Here is a 26,862-nt window from a genome sequence, read left to right on the forward strand (position 1 = left end):
CTACGTATGAAACACATCCCACACTCAAAAACTGTCCAGCTATGTGTTATATCCCTCCGGTTGACTCACAGTCATCCCTCCTCCTCTCCCTCTCTCTCCCTCTCTCTCCCTCCCTTCCTCCCCCTCCCACTGTCTCTCTGTCTGTCTGGTGTGGCTATGACCTGTCTGGGCTTTGACGTATCTGTTTGCATTGTAGCTGAGGCGATGCTGCCTCCCACATCCCAGTTATGATGCATCTTTTTAAGTAATCTAAGCCTGTGTAGGAGCAAGCCCAAAAAGCTGATTAACTTTTCATTCTGGTTGCGTGCTTGTGTGTAAATTGCAGTCTGCGGGCGTGGTGATGCGGCCACTGCTACAGTAAAGCAGTCAGGCAAAGAAGGATGGCAGGATGGAGGAGGAGGAGGAGAAGGAAGGGACGGGGGGGGCAACGACATGAATGATTTATTAGTCTGGCATTACTGGGCCATTCCCCATAGAGAGACAGAGAGAAGAGAGGAAGATAGAGGGATAAATTGTTGAAGGATGGTGCCTTGAGGGGGAAGGAAAGAAGAGGTAAAAAGAAAATAGGCCGATAGGTATTTTGTTGTGTATTGGAGGAAAGGATTCAGAGAGAGGGATAAAAATAAAGCAATGCAGCTCACAGTTGGCCGTTGAATGAGTAGGGCCACGTTCAGGGGTCAGAATAAGAATGAATTGTACTGTCTTCCTCTCTGGATCAGAGTCTGCTGATGCTGCTGTTGTCTTCGATCAAATCTTTCAACATTATTGCATTATGTCAGTACAATTGAAGTGAAGAACTGGCTTTTATTATTGAATAATTATATGGATGCAGTAGTCACTGATTGTCTCCGCTGATACTCTGCCAATACCGAGTACCAATATTTTGTTTCTCCTTAACTGAAAACATTTAAGCCTTTTATGTGTAGTATTTAATCATAGCCTAAGTCAGGGATCCATAACTGCATTTGTCCAAGAGTTGAATTTTTTAAAGCGGATAGTTTGTGGGCCAGACTTAAATAAAATATAAATAAATAAATAAATAGGCCTAATTAGCCTGTTATTGTTTAATATTTTCACTTTCTTACAAAATTAATGTTATTTTTATTTGCCTATGTGAGTATGAACAGGCTCCTAAAATCCATGGGAAATCCATATTGATAATCCAATACTTAAATAGAAAATGCAGGCAGTTAGTGCTCACTACAAAACAAAAACATTTGGCCAGTAAAAATAAACCCAAGTGGTGCCTTTTGCACTTAATAGGCAATCTTAGTAATTCCCCGACAGCCTGTTGTGCTGCTCTCAGCTCCAGGGATTGGTCAGACAGGGAGCTGGACGGTGTGATGGTGGGTCCATGAATAAGAGAGGGATGGACTCGGAGAATAATCAGATTCTATAGAAATTGTGAAATATGAATTATGGACAACTTAGCTTATTGTCAGGACACGCTGGACCTCCTCCCATGGATGCCTGTGTTAGATCGGCACGTTTTCGGAATAACTGTGTATATAAAAAATATTCTGCAGGCTTGATGAGAAGCAGGCCTTCAGCTGACGATCTCAGGCCTAAGCTTTTTGATACTCACTTTGATCGCTGGTTCGATTCCCCGTACCGGTGTCCATGGCTGAGGTACCCTTGAGCAAGGTACCTAATCCCCACTGCTCCCCGGGCGCTGCACGCGGGTGGGGTGGGTTAAATGCAGAGCACAAATTTCGTTGGAGTGAGTTCCCTCCAATGACAAAATATGTCACTTTCATCTTTTCTTTCTTTCATCTTTCATTAATCTGCATCAGGGTTACACCAGCCTTTAAAATGTTATCACTACATTTAGTGGAAAAAAATCCACTTCCAGTGTAATTTGGCCAACTTTGACCCACAGCTGAACAAAAGTAAGCCATCTTGACAGTGCTGAACTTTAAAGGAACAGAGAGAGAGAGAGAGAGAGTCTAAAATAAAGGAGGGTCCACTTTCATGTGAGTGCAACTTGAGTCAGGTGAAGCGTTCTTTTTGTACTTCAGTTTTTATATGGGAAGTAATCGATAATTTGTGTAATAAGTGTTCAACAAAGAAAAAATATCCTGTATCTGTTGGTCCATATTGAATGATTGGATGGCCTTACCTTCCTGGCTACCTGCGGACCTGTGTGTGACCGCAGTCTTCCACAGGGCAAGGCAGATACTTTGCTAAAGCAAGTAGTTGAAAGAGAAAGTGCAACCAAAATTTCCCAATGCTGACATGCTGTCTTGTTTATAGCCGTGTTCATTGTTTACGTTCATTATAATGTTATTAGGTGATTCCTTACATGGGAATGAGACGTGAGGTATTTGGATACAGTTAGCCATGACTGTAGTTCAGCGTCTAACCAAGTGACACAAAGAACACACCCACAGCAGAGAGCAGGAACTGCAGAGCCGGGTAGCTGATTTGGACTGAATGGTACAGACGTGATGAGCATTTTCTGTTTGTTTAAATGATTGTGGCGTTTAAATTAGTTGTTCATATATTTAATGAAAGAAGTGATCTTCTCATCAGTTCTCTCGTGGACTCTGGCAGTAGACCGTGTGTGTGTTCATGTGTTTTGGGGGAGGGGGTGCAGTACTTCAATTGGATAGTTTCAAAATCTTGCTCTTGCTGGTTTCTCCAACATTAGCAACCCCAACTTTAATAAAATGCTAATACTGGCAAACTGAAACACTGGTGTAACACTGCTCTGAAAGGTCTGCCTTATCCCCCCTTTATCCTTTTTTGGCTGCCTTTGAATCTTATTTTATGTCTCAATGAGTGTTTGTTCTCTGTGTTTCTTTCTTTTTTCCCTCACCCCTCACTGTCTCTCTTGCCCTCTTTCTTTCATTTAGCCATGCTCCCCCCTTATTTATGTGGCAGAGGAACAGCTGTCTCGTGCAGGGCGTAAGGTTGGCCAGGCAGGCTGGCTGCAGGCTCTGCAGAGCTCGAACACTGAGCTCATTGTCTTGCTCGCTCTCTCTCTCACACACACACATACACACACACACACATATTCCTTCCTCACTCACACACAAGCCACACGGTCACATCCATTCACATCCATTTAAAAGCGAGACAGGAAGGAGTAGACAGCTGAACCGACATTAGCTGGATTTCCATTTAAGTGTATTAGTGTGAACTGTGATGTTTGAAATCAGAAAATCTGAATTTAACAAGCACATATCTGAAACATTTCCTTAGCTGCTTCCCAGAAATGCTCCCTACACTTCCTGGAGTTGTTTTCAGTGATTTATAAAAAAAAAAAAAAAATGACACAACACATTTAGACCAGAGCATTTATGGAAAACAGATACAGCTCGTCAGACCATCATAATCCATCCACCCCCTAGAAACGTCATACATGCTGGCATTTCCATGTATACCCTGATGGATGTCATGAAATTTGACCAGGATTAGGGGAACACACAGAAAAACAGCTTGCTCAGTGCTAATAAATTCCTTCCTTTCTTTTTTTATTTATTTATTTTTTTAAAAATTGTTTTGTCTGGAAATAAGATTGTTCTACATCCTCTCTACAACCCACAAAATGTCACATTTTATTTTTTGAGTTATTTGTAATGTACTTGAAAATGTCACTCAGTCTTTTATTCTGAGACATTATTCTGATTTTATTATTTCAGTTTTCTCCTCCTCATGTGCAAACAGAGTTATGTTGATTTTTCTCTTTGGTTCAAACATTGCTGCAATTTGTAACTCATTTCCACTGCCTTAGCTGGAAGTCTTCATTTTGATTCTCATTTTCTCTCTCATTTACAACTCCCCCTCAAAGCATTTTTCTCTTCATATTTTCCACCCAAGTGGTGCTTTTCATTTTTCTCGTCTTCATCTGCCTGCTTGTGCACTTGGGTCTCCTTGTCCTCGTTAAGGAGATATTAAAATCATAGCAAAAACAGTGCTCTCAAATAAGAACACATAAGTGTTCGACGTGGAGTGGTTACGCAGCAGTTAGCTGTGCACTCTTAGTGGCGGGTAAGAATAAAAAATTTTTTTTTCTTTTTGCATTGTGGGCCATACTAGCTAACTAATACATTTTTTGGTGTTACCTTGCTCAAGGCTCCAAGTGAGATGAGACCATGCAAACAGCAGACATGAAAACACTACAGGCCAATCAATGGTCTGCAGTGCTCATAACTACTGTTATGAGAGTGAGAGCGACTCAGCTTGTGGTTGTGAGAGGGAGAGCAGCAGCAGACAGTGAATGCGAGCAGAGCAGAGGAAAAAGTTAGCAGTGAAGTAGTCACTTTAGGAGTAAATGTAGAGTGTAGGTAACAGTTTATCAGTGAATAAAGGCTGCAGTTTCTCCAGTCTAAACTGAAAGCTGTGTGTTATTTCCCAACTACTGGAAAATTAAGGGGTGTGGAGCTGCTATGAGCTAAGAATCAGCAAAGAATCCCGTCTTTGTTGAGGTTTTATTGTCTACAATGGAAAACAAAGCATGGAAAAGTTAAAGCAAGTACAGTCCAATGAAGCTGTGTGCTACAGTGGAGAAACATCACATTCAGTCTCTGCCTTTAAAACACTATTGGACAAAATTTCACCATGTGGTCCATTTAGTAGTTGTTTGGTTCAGTTGTATCTCATGATCTTCCTCAGCACATGCCCAGTTGTCAATAAATCTATAGTGTTAAGTAGTCCTTCAAATGTTCAGGAAGGGGAAAAAATAATGCATGTCTCTGATATACACACTCACTCCGACCCAATACCAACTGGATGCCAACATACATCTCTTTGCCTCTCCTCTCCATCATTCTGTCATCCACCTGCTATCATTCTGTCTTCGCTCTGTACAGTCTGTGTGTGTGACAGAGAGCAGTGAAGGGAAAGGAGGGGGTGCGGTGGATAATGTGTGCAAATTTGTCAGGGAGCATCCTGTTCTCTCTAACAAGTACATAGCGCTCTTCTGTCTCCTCTTATGTCTGTTCATCTCCTTTTCTCTCTCGTCCTCTGCAATCCCCTCAAACCCTCACCCTCCTTCACTTGCTCTCCATCTCCCTCAACTATGCATCTATCCATCTATGCATCTACCCATCCCTGCCTTGGCTGACAGTGGTGTCGTGCAGAGAAGCTGTGAATAATTTATCAGGCTGGGTTGTTCTGCCCTTCCCTTTTCGCCACTTTTGGCTTGCTGTGGTGCTGAAAAACATTTGGTGAAGTGCACGCAACCCACACATGCACTTTCACCGATATCCTGCGCAGTTGTATTGATTGTTCAGTGCATGTATGTTTGTTCAACAGTCTGTACCTTTGTTGCCTTGAAACATAAGATTTAGAGTACTGGAAAATTCTTGGTAAAAAAAAAACAAAAAAACAAAAACAAAACAAACAAAAACAAAGTTAGAAGGCAGTGAGGATGTGGGCATGCCTTGCACTTGAAAATACTTCCTTAATAGGAAAACAAAGTTGAGATGATATAAATTTGTCTGGTCCTCACAAACTAATTTCAAACTAACACAAACAAATTTCTTGGCACTGTTGTGACAAAGAGTCAAATTGAAGCAGCAGCCTTTGAAAGAATTTAAAATCCAAATACTAAAATTGGAAAGTACAACTGAAATAAAAGTACTATTACTATGGAGGAACAAACTCATTGTTCACTAAATCCCCCCCCAAGTTTTTGTTGCTACACCTTTTATATCAGACAGAGATGGACAAATTAAAGCAGGTTTCTCATTTCTAGCTGCATCCAGCAGATTTTGCTGGCAGAACTATTGCTGACAGATTTTTATGATCGGTAGCTCGCTAATGTTAGCTTCATTAGCTAATTTGTGGTTCCAGCAGACTTATTTTAAAAGGAGCACCCAGTAAGGAGGTCTTAGATGTGTTTTTGATTGCTACATACATGACATCATGCCAAGAGACTGAGGCTAAAGCAACAGGTCAAAAAGTTAGCATCTTCACCACAACCACCACTAACAGCATATAGCAAGTTAGTCCTTATATTGTGAATATGATAAGAGTATGTTTTCATTTTAGATTTTAAATACAAGAGAGAAAGCTCTTAGGGTGAGGACTAAACAATGTGATTGCCCAACAATCTTATCATCACTAGTTTCTGGACTATAAACTTTCCCAAATTCAATAAAGAGCATGTCAGAATGGGTAACGTTACCCACACATCCATTGCATCCAGCACTGACTTCAATGCAGTGAGGAAACACTACACAACTGATGTGCTAGTCAAGATAGTGTTAGTTAGCTGTGTGTCGCAATGGCAGTGAGTTAGCCAGACAGACATGATTTACAGTTACAATTTAGGATTGTAGCTTAGTTTAGAATTTCCTTATACTTTTGTTGAAACAGGCACCACTCTCTAATGTATTTGAATGCTGAGAGTCTCTTTTTACAGCCCCTACTTACAGACTACTTATGATTATTTATTTTCCTACTCTTAATTATTGAACAATAGAGTGCTTCATCAAGATTTTTTGTACTCAAATCAAGGATGACTCCAACCAGAAGTTTCAGCCTCATGGTAAAATTGTTAGGGAAGCTTTTGAAGTTTTCCTGGCAACTTCAGTCTGATTCACTTTCAGAACCGCACAGACATACTTTGAATGGTTGATGGTAGACTATACACAGATGCTGTGCAGAGGACAGGACATAGAGGTGTATTTAGGTGATAAATGGGAGGAGATTTTGCCATCTGCAATTTGATTATTTGCCCAGAAAATTATATGAGCTTCAGATTAAAGTTTAACTTCTCTTTCTTGGCAGAGAAAATATTATTGTGTGAGCATGGCGCAGAATTCACTGTGCTTCGTGTAGAGTACTCACCAGTTGATAGATGGATCGACACTACCATACGCATTCTCTTACGTATTTGTTGTGGAGTTCATGCTAACTAGATATTTACAGTATGACAAGACCTTGATCATGAGTTCGAAGTTGTAGATTCTCTCAGACCACAGTTACCGTCTGTCACCTGCAACCTGTTCAGATTTCTCTTTCAAACTGAGACCATTAGTGTAAATATGTCTGCAGCCAACATGACAAAGGTACCAAGGAACTTTATCAGAGTTAGATTTTCAGAATAATCAAGGATGTGTTAACCACAGAAAAAAACACTTATTTGAATTTAAACAATAGAAAAGGGCCTCTGCAAAGATGAACCCAGTTACAAAGTTCTATGCATCCCAAGGCATTTGTTGACAGCTCTTCACTCGTGAGTCTGTGTGTGTCTCTGAGAATGAGAATCATGTCAGGTTACTCACTGTAAGACACCCAGCTGTCAAATTCCACAAGGGAGCCCCCTCGCTGGGTGATGTAAAATGGACAGTAGAGGTGTGTATCATAATTTACAGGAATGGTCAGCGCCATTTCACATGGACGACTGATAGCGCTCCTCATTCCTTTCTCCATAACAGCCTGCTTACAGTGCTTCTGACACTGGCTTTGGCTTTATCTTTTCTCAGAGTAACCGCCTCCATATGTGTTCTTATACAGTATAACTGTAATTATACTAACCTGTAGAGCATTTGTTTTATGTGGTTGTTCCTATTTACAATATCTCTGTGGTTCTTTTGCATCCCCTTCAGGTGTACCGGGGCCTCGATATTATTACCAATAAGGTGACAGCTGAGGAGCGCGCCCAGTGCAGACATCACATGATCAGCTTTGTGGACCCATTAGTTACCAGCTACACGGTGGTGGACTTCAGGAACAAAGCCCTGGCTTTAATATCCTTTCTTGGAAACACGTGTAGGACACCTCTCGTGTTACTTGTTAACTGCTGTAAAAAAAATCATTCCATTTGACTTTTACTAATTGGTGTGGAGGGGTGTGTTTGTGTGTGGAAGATGATCTGTTATGTCCTTGTTTTGTCAGTGTGTCTCACTGCAGATGTTGCACTGAAAATGAGAAGAGAGAGAGAACACTAGAGATGGTATCTATAAAAGAGTCTGTGTCTGTAATGTTGCCTATACACACACACACACACACACACACACACACACACACTCACTCTCTGGGCAGTCACACCCTTCCGCAGACACTGCCCGACACACAGATGTGGTGAGAGGAGGCGATAACTAGAGACGGTATTAATAGATCAGGAAGGCATGCATACAGGCACACACACACACACACACACTCTTCTGTCACACACACACACTCACCAGTGCGGTGAGGGGATGCGGTAGCTCCAAGAATAGGCTCAGTGCAGCGCAAGATTGCTGGTGGGAAGAGGGAGAAATGGAAAGAGATGAATACAGATTAGAAGGGATAGAAGTGGTTTGGAGGATCTGAAACTGTAAAGCAGGAAAGAGAGAGGATGGAGGGGAAAAGAGGAAGGAAGGCGGGGAGCGTGTGTGTGGTAGTAGTTGGAGAAGGGTGACAGGCTTGAGAAGTTCAAAGACGCAGGACTTAATGATGCATCATCTGCTATCAATCTTCACTCAGCATGCCACTGGCGTAAACCCTCTCCATCCAAACCTCTCCTCTGTTTCTTTTATTGCTTTCAATCTTCCAGCCCTCTTTCTGTTTTTCCTCCCTCAGTTTTCCTCGCTGCTTGTCAGAGATCACCCTTGCTCTTTCTCCCATTTTGTCGTTCCTTCTTCTTCTGCAGTTACAGGGATGCAGCCCTCTCTGGTGTATTGTGTGTGTGTGAGTGTGTGAGAGAGAGGAGGTGAGTGACGATGGCTGATAGGCCTTTATCTTGTTTCAGCGGTTATTTGATTATCCCTGAGTAGAGAAGGAAGGCAGGGGAGGAGGAGAGTGAAGGAAAGGTGCAAAATGAGAGAAGATGCGACAGAAAAGGAGAGAGCAGGCCTAAGGGAAATAAGGTGTGGCTCTGTCTATGTGCCTAGAAACTCAAGCTTTTAAAAACATAATATTGATGTTTTTGCATTGATTTAGGAGGTGAATTAAACTGAATTATAATCTGATGTTAAGTTTGTCATTATCAACTCTTTTCAGACATTATTAACCAATTACTGGTTAATACATTACCTATGGACCTGCAAAACTATAGAAGAATATGAAATGTGTGCACCAAAATGTTCCTGTTGTCGAAGTTGTCCATTTTAGTTTTAGGTTGTTTTTTGTTTTTTAGTTTAGGTTAACCTTTAGGTCACAGGACAGATCCACAGTTTGGCCACTGTGTCAAATTGGCTTCAAAGCCCAACGCTCTCCTGACTTTGATCGTGACGCCACAATATGATTGCTGTGAAAGAAAAGAACAAAAAACATGGTGACCCTACACAAATTCAGATTCATTTTTTTCACATATCCTTCATCTTGAAATACTGCAAATGCTCTTTGTCTTGAACATTGAAGAGGTGAAAACTCTCAGCTAACAAACTTCTGACACGTTAGGTCTATTTTGAGTGGTCACATTATGAAAGTTACTTTTCTTCAGAAATAACTTGCATCATGAATCGAATCTCAGTATTGTAGCCGATCAGATTTCTCTGAGTCGGCTAAACACTCAGTTGCCTAATTTCTAAGGCTGAGTATTTACCTCATCCATACATTATATTAAATGGCCACTCTTAAAAGTGTATCATCATCATGTAAGCCACACTGCATTCAGTCACCAGAAATGCTGACAAGAAGAAGAAAGTCAACAAACTGATCTTAATGCTGCTGTTACAGTCCTCTTACAGTTACACTCTATCATTAAATTGAACTTAACTGTTATTATTTTTATTTATCTAGTATTCTGTGGAGGCTTTTCTTTTACGAAACCCCTACTGTGTGGATGCATGGAATCATTAGGACAGATCCAGCCTGTTGAGGTTTTTGCTTATTTTCAGCTGTTCCTGTTAAATTCCTGTTCACTGTTTTGCAACCCTTACATCATGAGATAATTCAGTTTTCTTTTTTAAACATGGTTGGGATGGCTCGTTTTTCTGTTTATTTTTTTGAGGAACTATCATTTGTAGAACTGCCACGTTCTGTGTGTCTGTTCACTTGAGTGTTTTTATTGTTGGACACTTTATTTCAAGCAGGACCGCTCTGAAGTCAGAGGTAAAAACACTCAAATTTCTGTCTCATCTGGATTCTCACTGTACTCCTGACTGTGCATATCATAGCACCATTTAACAAAAAATATTCAAGCAATAAACATTAATAGCCTGAAGAGTTCTGTGCAATTTAGCACAATGTGACTGGCAGTCTCTCACAGTGACTGCTTTAATTAGAACAAATCAGAACAATTTTCATGTCATTCAGGTATGAGTTACTTAAAATGAGCTCAAGAGGTTGTTTCAACATTGTTTTAATTGTTGCAGAAAACTGTGAGCAACAGGTGGGATCATACTGGAATTGTAGCTAAAATGTACATGGATAAGTTTCCGCCTTAACACTCCAACATAGAGGACATGCACAACAGAAACAAGCTGCCAATCATTGTTGGAGGAACAAACTATTACATTGAGTCTCTGCTGTGGAGAGTCCTGCTGGATACAGGGGTGAGTGCCAAACATGTACAACTCAAATACACCTCACACTACATATGTTGCTTCCAGCGCTTTGGTGATTAAAAAAAAATTATGACTTAAGTTTAATCCCTCAGTTTGCCAAGACCTGACTCTTGAGTCCAGTGTCTTCAAGCTCCATGATGGAAACCAAAGCAAGTTTTGAAAGTAGAAGTTTAAGCTTTAAGCTCTAAATCATCAACTGAATTGTGTCTCACAGCAGGAGAATGTGGAGATAGCAGACGGAGGAGATGGGGCTCAACAAAGGAAGTTGGAGCTAGAGAAACTGGGAGGAGCGGAGTTACATAAACGACTGGCGGAGGTGGACCCCAAGATGGCTGCCATGCTGCACCCCAACGACAAGCGCAAGATAGCCAGGTGATACAGCTGGTAATATTTGTGCTACACTGGATGGCTACTAACATATTTACCAGCTTTCTGTGATTGTTATCATATCGTTAGCCATAAAGACTGGGTAATAAGCTTATCCTGCTGCACCGTTATTAGCTTGTGTTAGCCATGTTGCCTGTTAATTAGTAGCTCTTGTTAGGTAGCTAATAGAAAAAGAAACAGTGTTAGAGAAAAATACCTCTCAGAATTATTCAGTCTGTTAAAACACATTGTTGTACCTAATTACCAACAAATAGTCTGTGGATTAGGTGCTAGCAAGCCAACTACCACCTTTATAAGTTGATTTTTTTTCTGGTTTTGATCTTTCTTTCCTTGATGCAATTTAGCAATTCATGAATTTCCTATATAATTTGATTTGTAATTGGATTGGATTAATTGGATTTGTAAAACTGTATTACTTCAAGCATCCAAACACATTGAAAAGTTAGGTAACACTGAGAGCTACCACCATCTGTGTTACTGCCACTGGCCTCCCCAAAAAACAAATTTCACTAAAATTAAAACAATGCGTAATGACTCTATTGTTTGATGTGAAACTATTTTGACTGTTTGCAGTGGAAACAATTCTGAATATTGCTAACGTTTTAGCACTGCAAAATGTTTTTTTTTTAAAGTTAGCACCTCTATACAGCTCTTAAACTCTATGTGGTGTATAGAGTTTGTGCGTGTGTCTCATGGTAACTTGTTTGTATGTATGTGAGTGGCTTGCAATATTTTTGCGTTTTCTCACGTTTTGTATGTCCTGAAATGCTCTTGCTGTGTCTTAGTCTGACAGTCAGTATATGGCCTCCACCCAGTCTATGCTGACAGCACTAGTGTCTGTTTACACACACACACACACACACACACACACACACACACACACATGCACACACACAAGGCTTGATGAGTAGCAGTAGGTGCACTCTGGTCTTTTGTGTTAGCAGGTTAGGTTACCCTGCTCTTCTGGATGACAGGAGATGACGGGAATCATATTTTCTTCATAACCTCAGAGTACAGCTATGCACGGCCTCAGAGTCGGGCTTGGATTGAATCTTGTCATCTCAAAAGTCTATTTAATGCTGGCTGAATTTTAACTGTAAGAAAAAGTGATTTCATACAATGGCTTTGTATCTTGTTTCATCATGATTTATATTTTCCCTTGTTTTTTAACTCCAGTCTGTTATTTTGAATTCATTGTTTCTGCTGTGTTAATGATTGGAGTTGGAGATTTTAATTTACGTTGGATTTAACGGATGAATGGATGGTTGACTTATCCCAGTTTACCCTCTGAGGCCTTATACACAGATACTGGGATGTAAACTCACAGTATGCTGGAGATCATAGGAGTTGGTTTCAAACTATAACAATTGATAATTATTTGTGTGTGGTTGTCTGCATAGAGTCCCAGTGGAAAACGTGTGTTTTATTTAATCTCAACATGTCTGCTTATGTGTTTGTTATACAGGAGTCTACAAATCCATGAGGAGACAGGCGTCCCTCATAGCAGCTGGCTGGAGGAGCAGAGGGGGCAGGAGGGAGGTGATGGGCTGGGGGGTCCGCTGAGATATCTAAACCCCTGCATCTTCTGGCTGCATGCTAAAATGGATGGTAGGAAGGGAAGATTGGATGGGTTTTCATTTTACTGTTATTGCTGTTTATCAAAACAACAGAAATGGGACATGTTGATATGGGAGCTCCACTGCAGCATGAAATAACAGTTTATATGCATCTTGTCTTATTTTGCTACTATATTTCTCTCTTTCTGCTCCCCTCCAGCTCTCGACAAGCGGTTGGATGCTCGTGTAGATGAGATGCTGTCTGCTGGACTCATAGAGGAGCTCAGAGACTTCCATGTCCTCTACAATCAACAGAAAGTCCAAGATGACAGGTAGAAAATCAGTAGCATAACATGTTTCTGTTCATCCTGAATTACTCATCTTTTAGTGCTGTCTAGTGTCATCATTGTCTCAGATTCTGTCTCAGTTGTTTTGCTAAAAGCTAAACACGTGGGATTTTAGCATCTTGTTTGGCTGTCATTCTTTAACAAGCCAAATCATGTCAAAAGAAGTTCCGTATAGTGCTAGGATTACATATATTTGATGCTATGTTTGTATGTTTTATTAAGAGTACTGAATTTAGCATTGCACTTTTATAACACCGTCAGGCTCATGGTGGACAGTTTTTTTTAAAAATCAATGCAGTAGATATATCATCTTTTTTGTATTCCATGCATGTCTTCCTTACTTACATTGTCCACAACACAACTCGACCACCAGCAATTCGGTCATAGGTTCATTTATGTTATGCTAGTCACAGCTTATGTAGCATTGAGCCGCTGGTAAACTCTCTTTTTTCTTCCTCCACATAACCAGATTTATTTCATTTTCAAACTTGAAGTCTTTTAGTCCACAAGACGCTGACTTAAGTGATGTCACTCAAAGACATTTATCAGCCTCTGTGCAGCTGCCTCTGGGACTTTGTACAGCTTTTTATAAAACATATGGAGTTGTTGTTGAGTTGTTTGATGTGTGAAAATCAGTCTTTAATGTCTGTGGGAATTGTTTTGTTCTCCTTTGTTCACAAAGTCAAGACACACTACTTGAGTTGTGTTTTATCTTTTTTTTGTCATCATTGCTGTTATTATGTAACATTACAAGGTGGTGTGAGGGTTCAGTGTCTGTGCAACTAGTTCAGAAACATGTTCTCATCCTCCTATCTAAATTAATGATCCAGACATTCAGTCTAGACTAAGACTTAACTCCTCTCTTCCATGTAACCAGGACAATAGGAGTGAAGTGAACTCAGTCAAGCAGCTATCCAGTTATTTATTTCTGCTTCCCCATCTGACAGGCCACTATGTTCTGTACATTGTCATCTCTCAAAGGCCTAGAGACCACTTTAGATCCAGCTCACACTGTGGCAAGTTTAGTTCAGATGGGACTGATACTTCTTTAGGATGTCCAGTGATTATTAAGAATGGCAGAGATAATCCCCCTCCGTAGGACGTTATCACCACCGAGGGAGTCTGGTGATTGGTACTTATTACCTTGAGGCCTCAGGAATTTTATCCCACACTGAATGCACATCCTGGCAAATTAATTACAGTCCTGTGCTGTCTATTAAAGATACTATTTGATGATAATATAGTCAAGAATCTTTGCTTGCTTTTCTCACAATTACTAAGTTTTCCTTGACATTTCCTTAACAATTTGGCGCTTCTTTGTTACCATGATGCTTAAAAAGTAGTATTTGATTAATGATAGTTACATCTACAAGACCAAATTTGCAGTAAAAGCGGTCCTATTTAAATAAGAATTTTGTATGTTCTGTATGTGACATGAAATGTGTGTGGGCTTCGCTAAGAGCTGAAACAGATGCAGTGTGTGAACACTGCTGTGGGTCTCTCTTGGCAGCAGATATTGATATTGTGTGTGACGGGGTGTGGCTGCGGAGAGTTGATGCATTGGTGGAATGGTGCCCAGGAGGCTGCCAATTCCATTCTTTCTACCCTCCTTTCATTACACCATCCCACCTCATCAACCAGCAGCCTCCTCCTCCCTCTTCCTCTTCCCTCTTCCTCCTCTCTCTCTCTCTCTCTCTCTCCATCTCCATCACCGCCACTATTGCCCTCTCAGCAATCTGATCACCCAAGCACTTTACCCCCCCTCCCCTCCTCTGTCCGTCTGTCTTCCTCTCCTTTACCCTCATGTCTCTGTCCCCGGCTGGCTGCTGTGGCCAGACATCAAGGTCAAATCTCTCCCTCCCTCTCTTCCTCTGTCTTTCTTTTTTCTCCCTCCATTGACTACATTTCCTGCGCCCTGTCGCTATTCTCAAATTTCTGTCTCTGCCCGTCTAGCCAGATTTATTTTTGTTATTTCCTCTTCTTGTTTAGGTTACAAGTGTAGGTTATGGGCCAAAAATAATTGTCATTTTTTTATTATAATCTTTGCAATGTGAATTAAAGTAAATAAATAAATAAAAACAAGTCTATAAACCAAAGTTTCCTTTCCATAACAAAAATCATTGACAGTTAAGAACTGTGATAAACTGTACAGGTCCTTGTAAAGTGTGAATTCTGTAATACCATCTGAAGAATTGCAACTAAATTACAATTTCAATCTGTGGTATTTTCTTTGAATCAGGTCTATGGGAACATGGCGGAAAGCTCTCTAAAATTACAGTTTAATTACAGATAGTCTGTTTTGAACATTTTCAGACAGCTTCCTGAGTTATGACCTCTCTTTACAAATCAGTTGGGAAATCACAGAAAAAAAACTTCTTTTTACAATCATAATCAGATTCAAACTTTTCCTCCAGTATAAAAGTAATCCAGCAAACAGGAGCTGCTGTTAGCCAAAGCAGGGTCTATAGGCTAAAAACACAGATTTTTGTGATCAGTGTGGCTGATCATCTGTAACCTTTTATCCTTTTTGAATGTTTTGCACCGGGTTTTGTTGGGGTAGGGCAGAATAAAGCCCGTCTTGTGTTTCACAGGAAATCTTTTTACTTCATGATGTGATACTGATAAAAATCAGGCAATAGGAAATTCTTTCTTCTGAATTTTTTCTTACCATTAAACCTCTGTTTTCGTCTCTGACCATTAACAGTTGTATACTTTCAAAAACAAACCTTGTTTAATTAGATGATTGCATTTAGGTAGAGAGTTAGAATGTTATTTCTCATACTTGTTTAAAATACTTATACTTAATACATGTTTATACTTGTCTGGTACTCCCTGCCTGGTTTGGGTAGAAATGACATTTTGTGAAGTAGGCAGATGCAGATAGCAGCTTTAAATCCCTAAGATTTATATGCACACAGTGCCATCCATTTTGCATAAGGTGAACGGTTTGGTGCAGTCTGTTGATTGTTTTATCTGTTCATAGGTTCATATCATTGAACTTAACATGTGTATCAATTGTGGACACTTACCATAATTTCCAAAGGTACAGTTCAGGTCAGGGAGCAGTGTTCACTTTGGGGTGATATAGTCTGATGTTGATGGAAATGTTCTGTCTTTTCTGACTGGCGAGGTAACCAGTGGGCCTCTGCCCCAGCTTGATGTCACTCAGGTCTGGCAACTGAGTCTGGGCACCCGTGGGTCCCTCTGCCAGTGCCATTCAGTTTTTTTAATGTCATTCTGTCACTTTGTACCCCGAAGGGCCTCCCATCTGCTCAGACTGATATTCTTTGTTCAGGGAGGGAAGGGAAGGAGAGATAGAGGAGGAGGAGAGGAGCAGAAGGTGAAATAAGTCACCACCGGGTATCTGGAAATGTCAGGTTAGAGACAGAAACTTTTTTTTTTTTTAAATTGATGGATAATGTTCCTTTTCCTCCTCTTCTCTCCTCTCCAGTCAGGACTATCAACATGGGATTTTCCAGTCAATAGGTTTTAAGGAGTTTCATGATTACCTGACTGTTCCTGAAAGCAGCACCCAGCAGGAGAAAGACAGACTGCGAGACAAAGGTCAGAGAAATACTTGGACTGTTTGACTTATCTGCCAGAAGAATCTATTTAAAGATTTTTCTCGTGCCTCTTCTTCATCTGTAACAGCTTCCTTTTAACTCTGTGCAGGTATAGAAGCTTTGAAGATTGCTACAAGGCGCTACGCCCGCAAACAGAATAAATGGGTCCTTCACCGCTTTCTTAAACGTGAGTACTGTTCACTCACCTGGTGCAGTGTGTGAGTGCGTGTGTTTGTGTGTGTTTGTCCTACACGGTCCTGTTCCTCAGCAATCAGAACTCTCTTTAACAAGATGAGAATCATGCAGTCCATTAGAAACACAAGAAGCCTCTCAGACACTGTATTGTGTTCCAGGATACACAGTGTAGTTGTGTGTGTGTGTATGTGTGTGTGTGTGTATATGTATGTCTGTGTGTGCATGTGCATGTCTGCATATGTGTTCTTGAGTTTGTGTTCACAGCAGAATTTGAGTGATGTTGCTTTCAAACAATCATTGCCCACTGTGTGATTTATTTATTAATTATGTTTGCAAACTAAGAACATCAGCATTTAGGCAATCTAAAAAGAGTTTTTAATTTACTCCTCACTCCTTATTTAGTTTAGTTGTTTTTTTTGTTTGTTTTAGATTGATTTAAATTTACCATTTTTAATTCCAAAGGCAAAATTTGCAATGCTTATCAGATCCAGTCCAGTCCAGTACATCCAAAATGGCTCGTTGGTGTGAACACATTACCATTTTTAAATTGTGTAATTCACAAGATTAATTCATTCACTGGCACGTCATTAAAGAAATAGTTTGACATTTTAAGTCGAAGTAATATGCTTGCTTTAGTTTTCTCACTGAGAATATCAGTACCACTGCCATGTCTCGTGTACATGTGAAATGTAAAGCTACAGCTGGGAGATGACTAGCTTAGCTTAGCTTAGCATAAAGACTGAAAGCAGGGGAAAACAGCTAGCCTGGTTCTGCCCAAAGGTAAATAAGAATCTGCCTGAGCACCTGAAGCTCACAGATTAACACGCTATATCTTGTTTGTTTGATGCAGAAACTAGAGTCTAAATTGTCTTTATTGTTATGTGCCCCAGTTAGCCAGGTTACAAAACAAAAAATGCTCATCACTTGTCTTTAAATTGCTTCCTTTGTAACACCAAACAATCCAAAACCCCAAAATGTTTCATTTACAAGCAGTAAATCTTTGCAAACCAGAAAATATTGGCCATTTTTGCTTTAAAAATAAATTAACACAATAAATTGGCATGATTAATAGACAATTTTCTTGTGACTGATTAATCAGTTAATTGACTAATTTTTGAATGTCTGCTTGTTTCCAGATTGTGAGCTTAGATAACCTCCTCCTGCCTACAGCTTCATATCCAACATACATTTAGGAGAGTGGTTCAAAGTGGCTCATTGGTTTGAAAACATTACCATTTTTAAATTGTGGAATTCACAAGACTAATTCATTCACTCACACAAAATTGGATTTGATTTTCAGCAGCGTGTGGGAGCTACTGTGATGTGATAGAGGGGATAATGTTTCATCCCCAGCAAACACCTGCAGTAAAGACTGTTCAGTTTTTTTGTCAGCTTTTTGGCACCAAATGCACAGAAAACACTGCAGTGGTTGATTCCTGAAGTGCAGAATGGATAAATGTACCCACAACAGCCAAAATCTACCAGCATTTGGTAGATTGCTGATTTCCCACCCTGGCCGCAACCCCTGAAAGTCAGATGTGTTTTAATACATGTGTTAAGCTGAGTGTGTTTCTTGGTCCCAAAATGGAAACCTGGCCTCCGTGTCCCACCAGCAGCATGCCCTGTAGTAACCCAGTCTCCTAATCCTGTTAGGCCCAAGTGGCTAAGCCATGGCAGGTTCTAAACCTCAATACCCCTCTTTCGGACTGCCTGCCTGCCTACCCGCTGCACTCACCATATGGTCTTCATCACATGCGTGTGTATGTATGTTCTGCGCTTTTACATATGCAGTAATCAATCTGTCTGTTGGAACAGTCAATGTAACCTGCCATGTAGACTCCTCTAAGACTCAGTACAAAGCAATTTACAGTGCAGTGACATACACTATATAGACAAAAACATTGGGATGGGGCTGTTTTCAGGGGTTGGGTTCAGCCCCTCACTTCCAGTGCTTCCAACTTTGTGGCTACAGTTTGGGGAAGGTCCTTTTCTATTCCAGCATGACTGTGCCCCAGTGCACAAAGCAAAGTCCATAAAGACATGGTTGGATGAGTTTGGTGTGCAAGAACTTGACTGGCCCACACAGAGCCCTGACCTCAACCCCATCCAACACCTTTGGGATGAACTGGAACGGAGATGACTTTTTATCTAACTTCAGTGTTTGACCTCATAAATGCTTTACTGCATAAATGGGAAAAATTCCCAGCGAAACACTCCAACATCTTGTTGAAAGCCTTCCCAGGAGAATGGAAGCTGTTGTAGCTGCAAAGCTGTATTGAAAATGATATGTCATTAAAGTCCCTGTTGGTGTAATGGTCAGGTGTCCCAGTACTAGCTACTGTGATCTCTGCACAGCACCATGAATGTGTCCATGAGAGCCTTCTTGTGTTTGTAGAAGCTACAAAAAAGGTTTTAGTGGGAGTTCAGTGCAAGGCATAGGTTCAATATGATGAATAGACTTAAGGTTTCGAGTTTGAAGGCATTTCAGCTCCCAAAACCTCTTAGAAATAATTTTAAATGTTCTGATGAAAGATTTAATCCTCTGAAAAATTCTCACGGCTGCAATAATTTTATTTTTCGTCGTCACACTTGCACACTAAACGGTATAAATATGGCTTGTACATATTTAACTTGTAAATGTTGGATGGCATTGCATCATGTTGCAGAAAAACGTGAGTTGGGTTCCGTTTCTTTGCACAACCACCCTGCATTTTTCTGATTGACTCCAGCGTGAATCACGTTCATGTGGGCAAGAACCATGAGCTCCTAAGATGTCACCAAATATGTCAGACATTTGTACCGAGTCTGTCTGAAACTGAATTCAGAAAATAGTCCCCTGGAAATCTGTGTCGCTAGAATAGTGAGTGTTTTGTAAAGTCTTAGAAGGTTTAGCTCCTTGGCCCCAACAGACATTATTCTTGGGTGAGTGGGTGAGTAAAATGTGAAGTGCCGTAATTTTCCAGTAAAAGATCTTTCTCATGTTCACACATGATCTTGCTCTTGTGTCCAGGCCTGGCAGGGATCGTCCTAACCCAAGGCTTTGCTCTTTAACCGCACTCTTCCCACCTCTCGCTCTGCGTCGTCTCTGTTCTCCTCACTGTGACTGCTGACCTCTTTTCTGTTTCATCTGAGCTCCACACACACAGCCACACACACACACACACAGATGCCAGCAGGCCTCAGCTGAGCAGGCTAATCTCTTGAAGCATTACAGAGCTGCCGGGAATTTGCCCTGACCACACAAACTCAGGCAACAGGGTCACCGGGGGCTACGTAGACCAACCCAATAGCGCACAGAGACTAGTGGGTCAAAGGGAAGGACAAATTGGAAATGACAGAGAGCCTCAGTCAGATAATGAAGGAGGTTAGAGAAGCAAGAAAATGACCTGAATGTTGTATATACCGTATATTTAAATACTCAGAAAGACGCACAATCACATGCTTCCAAGGCACAAGTTTAACCCACGTTTACGGTTCACAGTTTTTAGCAGTGACTGTCAACAAGGGAGCAGGTGGGCATTCAGTGTCTTAAATACTGTTCATCTGGATGCACTGCTCTTGGTGCACTCAGCTTTGGTTGCTGTGGGGATTTAAACACCAGGTCAGCCAGCTCAAATTAAACCAAGCTTAATTTGTCTTGCCTTTAGGTGCGTCTGTATGTGTGCGCATGCTTATAGGATGTGCGTGTGTGTGTGTGTTTGTGTGGTTATAGGGCAACGTTTAATTAGTGGATTTAATTACCCATAAAGAAAATGGTAATTTGAAGTCAGATTAATTTTAAGAAGTGCTACATTCTAGACGCAAGGTGCCAGTACCCTCAGAGGTTGTTTATTTTTAATTCCCCACAGACACAACTGCACACGTGCTCTACCTGTAACCAGGTTACACAGGTGTTGTTGGACTGAGGCCCTGTGAGTGTTAAGTAACAGGGGTGTAGGTATCTTTTAGTCCCACGAGAAAGAGTGAGTAAGTAAAGGGTGGATGGAGGGAGACAGGAAGGACACATGGATAGCTGGGTGGATAGAGAGTGAAGGTAATTTGAACTAGCTAGGGCAACAGGTGTGGAGCGAGTTTACACCCTTGTCTGTCTAGCAAGTGCAAAGCTTTCATGTATACACACACGCACTTTGCCACGTCTGCTGGGTGGAGAGAGACAAGAGAGGGCTGGTTGAGATGACAATGACACATAAGGGTTAGAAGGAGGAATCGAAAAATAAAAATCCAAAATAAAATTAAAAAAAAAGAAAAGGTGAGGTGTAAAAGCTGGTGCACGAAGAGAGAGGAAAAAAGGTTGTGACTCTAAGGGAGTCCTCCATAAATGAAGCATAAAAACAGCAGAGGTGATCTAGGGATACGTAACGTCTGTGGGGTCCAAAGGGGAGCCCTCATTGTTGGTGTCATCCCCACTCGCTATTATTGCCATGGCGACAGTATGATATCTATTTAAAACATGCACAGCTTTTTAATGGAGACAAATTTTCTGATTAAGTAGTGGCCTAAGTTACATTAGTATGTTACTTTTAGAGCCAGAATGAAAGAGAAGAACACAGAAATATCCCTGTCCTGTCCAGTCCGCTGCAGAGATGTCAAACATGAACAACAGAAGGAGGTAAGAGACACAAAAAGTGGAAGAGGAACTATGGGAAAGAGGAAGGAGGCTGTTGAGTGAACAGAGGCAGCTGTCATGTTCCAGTGTGAATGGGAGCCAAAGAAGCACAGCTGGGCTGAGGGGCTGGTGGTTCAGCTTTTATAGCAGAGCGCACACAGGCGCACATCCTCACTCAGCAAACATGAGGATAACGCAGCAAATGACTCCTGGCCCATTTGTTGCAACAGGTGGACTACTGTTTCAACACACACACACACACACTTGTACTCAACACTGGCAAGCAGCTGCCCGGCGACAGGAGATGCTCTTTCTTGTTGGCAAGACTCCCCTCTGTGCTTGAAAGGCAGCGTTTGCAGTGTGTGGTGTATCGCGTGTGTGTGTGTGTCCACCACCTTTTTTCTTTGTTCCAAGTTTCTTATCAACCCTCATTGACTACAGAGTGGATTAGCAGAGTTAAATTTCACCAGATCCCAAACAAGAATGCTGGAGGGGGGGTTCCATCCGGCATCTGGCAACCCACTATTCACTGTCTCTCTTTTATTTAGAGAGAGATAAAAGAACAAATTAAGGAGAGAGATAGCAGCAACAGGAGGGCGCAGGAGGTCACCTGGCAAGGTGGACTATTTACACCTGAGGGAGAGAGCTCTAGCTCTGCATCTGGTATGGGTATGCCAGATGATGGCTGCTAACACCACCTGTCTGCTATTGTGCCACAAACACAAAAGACCCCACACACACACCCACACAGAGTAACCATGTTATTGAAACCTGAAGCTTTGATTAACAGTCAGTGTTGTTTTTTTTTTGTTTGTTTGTTTTCAAACCACACTAACTTATTGACCTACTGTCTAACTGCATAAACACCTGTCTGGACAGAGTTTTGGGATTAGTAGTGTGCATTTATAAAAGAGAAAACACACACACACAGAAACCCAAATGATGCAGGTGCAGGGGTTCTTAGACGGTGCCATTAAGGTTCTTTGTGTTTGCTTTGCTTTTACGCCCTTTGTCAGCTATTCAATTAAGCAAAGCTGGCTTGGACAGGAAATGAATGAAATACATCACATGTATAAGTGGCTGACAGTAATTCTTGGCTTGTGCCAAGAGCCGGGCTAAAATGGAAGTTTATGGCTCTCAGGCATGGCTGCGTGAAGACACTCATTGTTCCCACACACTCATTCTTCTGACAGAGTCAATACAGTTTGTTGCACAGATGACCAGTTATACAGTTACCGCTCTGTTTTCCTCTGTAATAATGGAGTCCCAGACAGTTCTCAGCAGAGTCAGTAACTTCAGTCCATAGGGTGTCTGCTGCCCTCAACTCCACGGTTCACTCTGTGTGGAAAGGATTAAGTCATAATTGAGTTGGCTAACTGTGCCTCGCAGGTTAATGAGATTCATTTACATGAGTGTGTGTGCTTCACAGATTGATATTATATGGAAAAAAAATGCACCTGCCTAGATCCAGCTTTTTGAATTTTCTGACTTTTTAGAGATGCTAGTAGTGTGGCATTATAGATGACAGTGTCCAGATGAAAATATCTCAACAGCTGTTGGGTGGATTGCCGTGATGTTTTGTGTAGACATTGATGGTGCCCAGACTTTTGCTGGAGAACCGTCATCAGTTTCAGTTCTAGTTTTAGTTTCTCCAATGCTGCGGTTTATGTCAACACCAAGCTTAAATCATCATAAGATAAGATAAATCTTTATTAGTCCCGGGGGGAGGATTCTCAAAAAGCACACCTTGTTTGTTGAAATTATTTTGCGTATTCGCCCTTTATACTTCACTCTTTATTATTTTCCTTGTATTTTCAACTTACATATTGTATCTCTACATAATTCTTTCCTCATTCCTGCAGTGCTATTTCTGTCTAGATTGTTTTGGTGCGAGTGGCCAAGTTTTGGAGAGATCAGCCATAGAGATGCATGTCTTTTCTCAAATATCAGCAGCTGTTTTCCTTGTGCTGAACTACAGTCTATCACTGCGCACAAGGACACCTGCATCTACTCGAGATGGCCAAGACACTTGCTTGTGAGTGTGTGAGATGTAAACATTGATGTCCTTGTCCTCAGCTGTAACGTTGGCTGGCTTAGTTAGCTAGCATGTCGTCCATGAGATGCACACTTTCCTGTGTGGAGTGGTACTGAAAGAAAATAGTTCCTGCTGCTCACAGCAAGGTCTGTGGATTATCTTGAGTAACCAGGTCATGATTTCTGAAAACAGACATTCCGGTTGAGCATTTTCCAATTTTTATTTCTTTTTTTTGTGATGCTATGAGCAACCCAAGAAAAGTGTCATCTAGTTCCAGTATATTTCAGAGAAGGTAGACATCTCTGCTGCCAATATCTCCAAAACCTTGCAACTCCAGAACAATGTAGTTGCATTAACAGCATTAAAGGTAAGAGAAAAAATATCTAATTTTGATTTTGCAGTAAACTGTTTGTTTAAAATGCGAGTGTATTTACGTGCAGCTGCAGTTGTCTGAAGTCACTTTCTGCAGGTTGCAAACACATTCATTTTCTTTTGCATCCGTTTGTCCTCAGTCAGTGCGTGGCAGGGACTCTTGATGCATTCAGAGGGGCAGATAGACGAGCAGGGCATGGTTGGGGTGCTGCTGTTCGGTGCTGAAGCCTGGCCCGGAGACTGCTGACTGATGCAAAATAGAAACACGGGGGTGGAAGAGTTTGAGGGGGGGAGAGAGAGAGTGAGTGAAAGCCGAAGCCAGACTGATGGCAAGAGAGGGAGAGATGGTGCGCAAGAGAGAAGGGTGGGAGGAAGGAGGGAGAGACATTATCGAGCCAGTGTGAGTCAGCAGGTTGACAGAGCTTCAGGGTGCGGCCCCGGCACATCGCTGAGCTAAATTTCCCAGCTTGTGTGGGATCTATCCTTAAGTCCATCTCATGCCTTCTGATATAACGTCAACCGCTTTGGAGTTTGTTTGTTTCTCGTTAGATGTAAAATAATCATTTACATGAATCAGTTCGGAATCAAACATGCACGTCAGTGTCAACCTCTTTAATGTGATGAATGTTTTTTATGACATTTTGAGTCATAAAAAAACATAGTGGTTAGCGGTTTTGTCACTAACCCAACTTAGTAGTGGCCCGAGGTAGTAGTGGATATGTTGGAGTCCGAGTCTTTTCCTTAAATCCAGTTAAAATGAATGGTGGAAAGACTGAATCAAAATCTGGGCTTTAAAAAAACTTAATTACATTCATTGGAAGCCTGTGTTGACCTTGTAAAATGCATGATGTGCACTAACTGTCTGCATTTGACGTGTGTGTGTGTGTGTGTGTGTGCGCGCGCACGTGTGTGTAGGACCAGGAGACAACGTGCCGGCGGTGTACGGCCTGGATGTGACAGACGTGTCCAGGTGGGAGGAGACGGTGCTGAGCCCTTCACTGCAGATACTGGACAGTCTCAGAAAGGTGACGACTCGGTTATGTAAAGCACCTGCTCCTGTTAGCAGCTTTCATCTGCTGAGGAGATAAAATGATATGTTGCTCAGTCCTTTCATCTTTTCATTGTTTGCTTTGTTTTCTCTCATAGTTTCCCTTTATTTCCTCCCTTTTCCATCACTTTCCTTTTTTACCCGAATTTGTTCCCTTCTTCCTGAATCCTAATTTGTTCCCCACCCTGTGAAATTTTCCTTCCTCCGCTCTTTCTTTTTACCTGCTGTAACTTTTTCTTTTTTATCGCTATACTGTACTTTTATTTCTTTCTTCCTTTCATTTACACATTTCTCTCTTTTTTCCTTCCATTTCCATCTAAGCATCATACTAGCGTATCCAAATCTTCCAACTTTTGTTGTTAATTTCCCTTTTCTTCCTTCTTTTTCCTCTCATTCTGTTAATTTCAACTTCCCTTTTTCCCTTTGTTTCCTCTTTCCTTTCACACCTGAGTCTGACTTCCTTCATTTTGCTTTTACATCCTACTCTGTAAGTATTACTAAATGACTAATCCCAGTATTTCATAAACACATCAATAAAGAAACCCTGTAGAGTCTGGGACTACCAATAGGAGCAAATTGGTTTGTGTGTATTGTGAACACAGGAGCGCACGTGCACGTGTTATTCACATCCTGCTGTCGGTTTTATCCTGTTTTGCTGATAGACAGCTTGTAGCAGTAACATGTCAACAAATGTACCAGTGCACAAGAAAACAAAAATAAATGCACAGCTTACTTTTGTTTTATGGGAAAGGAAACGCCTTCAATATGTTTGTCAGACCTCAAGGATACACACAATGTCATTTTGTGAGTAAGAAAACTGAAAACTTTTCAGTGCTAAACCCTGACACTAAAAACTTTTTTTTTTCGCTATTTCGATAAGGGTGAGGAGCCATCTATTGCACCAATCAGAGTGCAGGGGTCGGAGCAGAAAAACAAACGGAGCCGCCATTCATGTGATCTATGTGACAAAGTGATCATTGGTGACCTGGAGTGGACAGGTGAGCCTATCACATCATACAGTACAGAATCACGTGGCATTCCTTTCTGTTTTTAGCCATTAAAATGTAGAGACTAAAGTCTCTTCAAATTTTAGTCATTTCAGTAAGTCACCCATCCCTCTAGTATTAATTAAATAACATATCAGCTAAAAAACAAATACATACAATACATAGCCTTCAGAATTCCAATTATAACAACCTGTCATGTTTGTCCTTGTAATTTCTGATGTGTATTGCATGTATGTTTCTCTCTCTCTCTCTCTCTCGCTTTCTCTCGCATTGTCTACCCCCCCCCCCCTTCACCCGGCCGACTATCAGCAGGATGGTTCTCCCTTGCAAGCCGGGTCCTGCTCAAGGTTTCTTCCTGTTAAAAGGGAGTTTTTCCTTGCCACTGTCTGCTTGCTCAGGGTTCAGGCTCTGGGTCTCTGTAAAGCATCTAGAGACAATTTTGACTGTATGAGGTGCTATATAAATAAATTGAAATGAAATAAAATAAAAAAATGCCACAACAAACCCTTTCTACTTGTTGCTTTCTATCTATCCAACCATCCATCTGAGTCCATACAGATCATTTTAGTTTCCAAAAGGCTTCAGAATGCCATAGAGTGCCATAAAGAGTGCTGACAAACTGGCTCTTGACAAGTTTCTGCTTATTTCTTTGACTCGTAACTCATTTTGGATACACGGATTCACTGCGATGAAAACATGTTGTTTCATGCCACATGTATCCAACTGTACCTTCTCTTTATTTTGTTTACTTGTAGCTCACTTGAAGTCCAAAAAGCATCACCATCATGTGAGGAAGAAGAGGAAGTTGGATTCCGCCTGTGGCCAATCCCAGCTTAGCACTGCACCTCCTGCCTCTGCTGCAGAGACTGCAGACAGCCTCTCAAAGGACTCTTGTGCTACTGTTGCCCCGGGCTGCGGTGAACCCTCTGAGGAGTCGTCCCCAGACACCGTAACAACACACAAGGAAGTACCTGTGACATTTTAATGGGAGGCTCTGACATCTTCATTCAGGTTCCCACCACTTTTCTGCACTAAGAACTGATCCTCACTGAATTGTGTAACAAAGAGCATATTGTCCACGAGTAGTGAATATGGATCCTTGTGCTGTAAATTTTTTCAGTAGACGTGTCAATGGTCAGGTCAGTTCAACGCTGTGGAATCAAAAGGATAAATGAGATGTTCTATGGCATTTGCAAGCAAGGAAATGTAAATTCTAAGGACTCCTTTTTTAACCTGAAAATCTATAAGGGCTGTATTTTTTCTCTTTTAGCCAAATGTGCCTTAAATGAAGAGACGATTGC

The 26,862-nt window shown here is 41.3% G+C and overlaps 1 protein-coding gene across 1 annotated transcript in view; it reads left to right on the plus strand.

Moving 5' to 3' along the window:
- The window catches only part of trit1 (tRNA isopentenyltransferase 1), a 31,316-nt gene extending 4,454 nt beyond the window's left edge, over positions 1–26,862 (plus strand). The window contains exons 2-11 of the mRNA XM_046417340.1: positions 7,560–7,700; positions 10,335–10,433; positions 10,660–10,817; positions 12,298–12,440; positions 12,609–12,720; positions 16,187–16,299; positions 16,408–16,485; positions 24,422–24,531; positions 25,435–25,552; positions 26,317–26,862. Of these exons, the coding sequence (XP_046273296.1) occupies positions 7,560–7,700; positions 10,335–10,433; positions 10,660–10,817; positions 12,298–12,440; positions 12,609–12,720; positions 16,187–16,299; positions 16,408–16,485; positions 24,422–24,531; positions 25,435–25,552; positions 26,317–26,546 (1,302 nt within the window). The 3' untranslated portion in view covers positions 26,547–26,862. The remainder of the gene's footprint in view (positions 1–7,559; positions 7,701–10,334; positions 10,434–10,659; positions 10,818–12,297; positions 12,441–12,608; positions 12,721–16,186; positions 16,300–16,407; positions 16,486–24,421; positions 24,532–25,434; positions 25,553–26,316) is intronic.

Source organism: Scatophagus argus, chromosome 17, assembly GCF_020382885.2.
Source record: "Scatophagus argus isolate fScaArg1 chromosome 17, fScaArg1.pri, whole genome shotgun sequence".
NCBI classification, from domain to species: Eukaryota; Metazoa; Chordata; class Actinopteri; family Scatophagidae; genus Scatophagus; species Scatophagus argus.